This window comes from Alligator sinensis, unplaced genomic scaffold (genome assembly GCF_000455745.1).
Source record: "Alligator sinensis unplaced genomic scaffold, ASM45574v1 scaffold91_2, whole genome shotgun sequence".
Classification (NCBI taxonomy): Eukaryota; Metazoa; Chordata; order Crocodylia; family Alligatoridae; genus Alligator; species Alligator sinensis.
The window spans coordinates 948437-954678 of NW_005842529.1; the positions used below are offsets into that span (position 1 = coordinate 948437).

General features: G+C 42.0%; 1 protein-coding gene across 2 annotated transcripts in view; it reads left to right on the forward strand.

Moving 5' to 3' along the window:
• Positions 1–5603, forward strand: part of CREBL2 (cAMP responsive element binding protein like 2) — a 23036-nt gene extending 17433 nt beyond the window's left edge. For both annotated transcript variants that reach the window (XM_006031794.3, XM_025213448.1), the window contains 2 exons: positions 330–477; positions 4962–5603. In XM_006031794.3, the coding sequence (XP_006031856.1) occupies positions 330–477; positions 4962–4966 (153 nt within the window). In that variant the 3' untranslated portion in view covers positions 4967–5603. The remainder of the gene's footprint in view (positions 1–329; positions 478–4961) is intronic.
• Positions 5604–6242: the final 639 nt, after the last annotated feature.

Below are 6242 nucleotides of genomic sequence, written 5' to 3' on the forward strand. Positions count from 1 at the left end.
GAGTGTCAATGTGAAGGTTTCACCAGCACAAGGTTTATGAGACTTGTTTTTGATAGCATGTGAGCTGGAGCAGCGTATTGGCATGGCAGCAGCCAGAAAGCACAGGAGAGTTCTACACTGTTTAATGCTTATTGTATTGTATGTAGCTGTGCCCCCAAGCAGCAGTTTATTAACAGAAACAGGATTTACGCAGGTCAGGTATGCAGCTCTAGACATGTGCTTAGCTCATTAGTTCTCAACAATTGTAGAAAAAGTTTCACCTAAGTAGGCACAAACTACTACTGTGATCCTGGCAGTTTGCTAGTGCTTGATGTGTTTGCATATTTCAGTACAAGCAGTGGTGCATGGCAATGGATCAAGGGAAAATCCCCTCTGAAATAAAAGCCCTACTAACTGGAGAGGAGCAAAGCAAAGTGCAGCAGAACTCTACCAAACTTTCCAAGGTTGTGAAAACAGAAGCAAACAGCAACAACCCCTGTAAGTATCATGCCTATGATCATCCCTATTGTATGTCGTCTTTTTTGTAGGAATGCATATTGTTATAATATTTGTCTGAACATGTGACACATGCAGTTACATTGGCTTTAGAAAGTCAGGCAGTTAGTTTTCAAGAAATGATCCTCCTTTCTCGGAGCATAAACTCTTTCTTGATGGGCACAGGAGATTTTTATATATTATTATTATCCCCTCTAATGGAATAGTAAATGTTTGGGCAGAGTGCACCTGTGTGTTTGCTTTTCTCTGAATCTGTAGGTAGAAGTAGGAGGAGAAAGTGGTCCTACGTCCATACTAGATCAGGGATATTTTGCTTAACTTTAAAGTGTGATGCCAGTCCCTATTTTTCTGATGACTGCTTATGTTGTCACAGACATTGGTTCTCTATATACTAGTAAAGTACCTCTTTCAGCCCCACTTTCTACTTTGTACTCTGCTTAACTGCATACTAATTGGTGCTAGCAGTGGTGAAGAGAATTTGCTGTCAAAAGACTGCTATTAGAAACCTTGAAGTTAATTGTAGTCAGTCAGTTTCATGATAGAATTTCCCCTCTTTTTTTAGAGTTGCTAACAGCAGACGTGAGCCTAACTCCAGTCAGTTTCTTCTCATTTTCAAGGCTTTTAACTTTCTATTTAAATGCTCTGACAGTGATGGGAGGTAGTTAGTTTAGGATCTGCTAATACTGTAGAACTGACAGCACTGTGTACTTAGCGAGCATTAAGCCCAGATAAGTGCGTACTTCTGGTAAGTTCATGGCCTTTTTTTTTTTTAGTCCTAAGGCCATGAACTTAAACAGAATACACTTTATTGTGCACTGAATTTTCAAATTTCATATTAAAGCTACATGAAAAAAATTATTATGTAGATTGCTAAGTCAGACAAGTGTTCAAAAGTTAGGAAGCGTGAAGCCTATAATTGCCTGTGCATCATTAGTTCTGCCTTTTTGCATGTGCACCCTGTGCAATGAATGAGATGAGGGGTCATTATGGAAAAAAAATGGCCATGTAACTTAGAGACGAGATGTGTAATGCATTGCATGCAAGGGAGCAGAACTAAAATTATATTGGCATCTGTATATCTCTCATTTCTGACTTCACTTCGAAATCTAAATAACACTCTTTAACATAGTCCTTAAGTATAATTTTTTTTCTTGTGAAAATAACTAGGGAAAAACACACTTTTGTTGCAACCATCCTCCATGCTTGACTTCCATGGGGTTTGAGTGCTGAACTTTAGCAGTACAACAACTGCTTGAGCTGACCACATTTAACTAATTTAATTCTTAACAGTTCTTCTTTTTTTTTTTTTTTTTAGTTATTTACCTGGCACTTCACTTAGCCCTAGGCAGAAAAATGAAACTGAGGAGGAAGCCCACTTAGAAAGTTAAGTCTCATATAGGCAAGAAAAGGACAGGATGTATATTTCTAAATCCCTTTAGCTTAGAACTGCAGTTCATGCCCTGTTCTGCTTGGAGGAGGATGAAAGGGCCAAGCCCTAAGTGTAGATCTGTTGTTCCATACTGAGTGTCTGTCTGGCCTCAGTGCTGTTTGTGGAAAAAATTGTCAATGTGAAACATCAAGAATTTTTTTTCTTAGATATGATTAATTTATTATATTGCAGGAGTAGGACAGTAGACATAGCAAAGCCAAAACTAATATATGATCTCTCATTATAACTTGCATGTGTACAGTGCCTTTAGTTTGACAGTCCCACAGTATTTCCCAATATTAATCTGTGTTGAATGCTTAAACATGTGCTTAAAATAAGACAGACACTTAACTGGTGCTGAATCAGAGCTCTGGCAGGTATGCAGAGGAGTTAGCTAATTCATTACACAAAATCTTTAACTGCAGCTAGATGCTTGACAAATGGACAAGATGCTGGTTTTGCTTCTCATGACATGTATAGCTCTTGTGCTCTTTCTCATGCCTCCCCCCTTTTCTTTTTTGTACTGTTTTTATTTGAATCAAAGATGAGGTTTTCCCCCAACTTAACATGGGAGGAGGGTGAGGGGGCAGACCCCCTTGTCTTGGATTAGAGTACAGGTTGGTAGGGGGGGAATGACAGTGGCTGCTGCAGCTCCGACTCCAGGCTCAGAGCCTCAGCTGCTCTCCTCCCCTTCAGCTCTGTGTTGCCCACTGCTACCACTTTCCCTCCAGCTCCAGTCTCAGTTCCAGCCCCACTCTGGCCTGGGGCATGGAGCACATGGTGGCTTTAGCTCCTGCCCAGCCATGCAGCAGAGGTGGTAGTGGCAGCAAGTCTGGCCTTGGCTTAGGTTTTGGGGCTGGGGCCAAACTGTTGCTTCTGCAACTTCCACCTAGTGTTTTCTGTGACTGTGGCCAGAGTGTGTGGCCTCCAGCTCCCAGGGGGAGCAAGTAGCAGCGGGGAGCAGGCATCAGAGGGCAAGTAGTGGGAGGTAGGGGTCAGGCCACTGTGACGCCCTGCTACCTGCCTCCCTACGGCTGCTTGCCCCACAGCAGCAGTTGTGGGGAGTGAATTTAAGAGAGTTTCCCCCAAAACTAGATTTTGTACATGGAAAATTATAGCTAATTTGCAATTTTTTCTGTGTATAAAATCTAATTATTGGGGGTTTGTCTTAAATTCAGAGTTTCCTCGGATTCAGGCAAATATGGTAGTTAATTTTGTGATAACTTGTTTGAAGGTTTCTTTGTATAAGTTGGCTTTGTGGACACATGCAAGAGCTAGAATGCCCATCTCTACTTTACCCACCAGGGTAAGTAGAGATTTCCTCATTTGGTGGTAATCATCTCATTCATCAGAGTGGTGTGTTTTTTTTTTGGTTTTTTTTACAGGGATTTGCTATTCTGGGAGCCTGTCTAACATGTCAGTTTTTTACATGGTTAGTAGCATCTGTCTTCTGTTACAAAGGTTATTTTTGTGTTTGACATGGATGGGACAACATGATTATAGAATCCTTCATAAGAAGCACGTTACAGTCTAAGTCACAATGTTTTTGTATAACACAGTGTCCTTGCATATCCTGCTAACCAAAATGAAGTGTTAGAAAAGTTGTTGGATGGCTCCCACAACTATTTATCGGTATGGCTTGACAGGATGAAAGCACAGGCCCTAAAGGCAGTCAATATTTGCGTCATCCCATATTGCCTCCAGTTTAGGTATCAGGTTTTGTGCTCAGTGAAGGGATCCCTGAATGAGGTCTTGTGGCTTTTATTTTGCTACAGGTCACACTAGGTTATCAGTGTCCCTCTGGCCTTGAATCTCTGTGGCCTTGCATTTTTAGAACTCCAAAGTTCACCAGCTCCGCTTGGGAATCGCAAGAGTTTGAAAATGTTTTTGAGTATCATGTTTATGTAATATGTACCAGGGGATCCTGCCTGTATACAAAATCTCGTAAAGACTGAATCTGGTCCTCTGGCCAGGAATCCAGTCCAAACCTCAAGTAACCCTGAGTCTCCTCGATAATTCCCCTAAGAAAGATGGGAATGTAGCCCTTCCCCCTCCTTTCTGTCACGGTAGTTCAGGGGTCGGCAACATTTTTGGGCAGTGCTCCAAAAACACCCACAAGCTCAACTTGTAAGATGTAGGCATGCCAAGGGAGGACATCATGGGAGCTGTGAGGGGCCCAATACTTGTTGTGGCAGCACAGCCCTGCCTCCTTCTCTTTTCCCTGCTGTCCTTCTTGAGGCATGCATGCCAAACAAAAGGCCTTTGTGTGCCTTGCTCTGGCACCTGTGCCAGAGGTTGCCTACCCCTGCAGTAGTGGTAGCCAGGAAGGAAGCTGGCTGCCTCCTGAAGACTTTGAAGAAGGGGACTAGCAGGCCACTGAGCATCCTGTGTCCCCACCCTCTTGAAAATCTAGAAGTTACTTAGCACTCTGAGCTTGTTGGGTGGAAAGGGAGTTCTTCAGGACCTTCCAAAATCTTCTTGTGTAAATTCTAGTGCATTTTAGGCTCTTTGCACCATTGTTCTGCTGGCACATGAAGGTGCAGTAAGCACCTAATTCAGTAGTATTACACCAGTTCTATATCAGCCATCTTAATTGATCTAAATGGAATTAGGGGTGTGATGGGAGTGAAGCTGTGATAACTCATGCCTAAGGAATTCTGAAGTAATGGAAACTTGAGAAGAAAATACCTCCTCTTCCCCTGTATTTGATGAGTGGAATCTGGAAAAATGAACTGCATGGGTTTTATGGAACTGTCATTTAATCAAGGATGTTTTGCCTAATGGTGGCTTACTTTTTCTCTCTCATTCATATATAACTAGTTGTGATTTTTGCATTCAAAATTTGATAATACTAAGTGTTGACCAAGTTGCATAGAACCCATAAAGTGTTTCTCAGAAGCTTTTTATAACCTACACAGAAGTTTGAAAAATGTATTGGATCCTCTTCAAAGGGTGCTTTTTTTTTTCTCTGTTACCATGATCTCATCTGACTTGTTGGAGAGGGTGCTTGTGGTTATGATCGATTGTTCTTTTTCAGGGTGAAAGCTGATACAGAAGTCAGTGGTGAATCCAGCCCTGCTCTGCATCTCGTGAAGGAATGATGAAGATCTTGCTTTGCTGGTTCTATTTGCCACCTTCCACCAAATTGAAATCTGCACAACTTTTTTTTGGTCATAAATTCAACGTGAATATGAAACTCCTAGCATACAGATTTTAAAGCTACTGTTTGACTTTTATCTTACTCAGCTTTGAATATTGAAGCATATTTAGTATGTACCTGTAATATCTCCTATAGGTAGACAGAAGCAACATCTCAGCTTTTAAATGTCTCTGCTGTTAATACTGCAATGTAGGCTGTTTTTGTGATTTGAATTTATTTTTATTATTACTCATGAAAGACGCCAAGCTTTTAATCTGCAGTAAGATATGAAGCCTCGTGCACCTAATCACTCAACCAAGATGAAGTTGATTTTTTTTTTTTTTGTCTGTGGTATGTTGTGTATGCATGGCGCATCTTCTCCTCTGAGAAGATGTTGCCACTATGTACAAATATTGTCATTATATTTGTTCTGTCTTTTCTTCTTTAAACTGTGATGAGACAATTAAGATCCTTATCATTTTACTAATGATTTGCATGAACATCTGCTTAAAAGTAAAATAAAAAAACCCCTCAAACCACCTGGCTTTTAGTTACTCTTGTGTACTCTAAGCAGGTTGAAGCTGCTTGAACTTTTATACTGGACCTGATTCCCTAGCAATGGAGACCTGAGTAAATAAACCTGCTTCTGTTTTATCTTCTTTTGGCTAGGGACAGAAGTTACACACGAACTGGTTTAAGTGATCAGAAACTGGTTTAAACCTGTAACAGAACAGAAGCACTGTGCATCTAAACTAGCTTCAAAATGGCTGAAACTGGTTTAAGATAAACCTGGTTGAATGTAGTGTCAGACTTAACTGATTTGAGTCAAACCAGTTTATGAAACTTCTGTCCCAGACCCCTTTGTGGTTCAAGTTAGATCACAGTCCCCCAGCATCCCAGCATGCTTTTCAGCCCTGGGGTGGGCTGGGCTGGGCTGTGCTGTCTGTTCCAGAGACAGGGCTGGCCCCTGGAGCAATGAAGGCTGACTGATAAGCAGGGGATGGGGGAGCAGACCTGGCTGAGGATGCAGCCCAGTCTACTGGGGGAACGGGGATGGGGAATGCCCCCTGGCAAACCATGGCTGGGGTCCAGGGTCAGGGAGGTGGGGTTAAATATCCCATCCCCTGCTTAAATTTGTTGCTGGCTGCAACTGTGGACTACAAAGGCCAGAGGCACCTG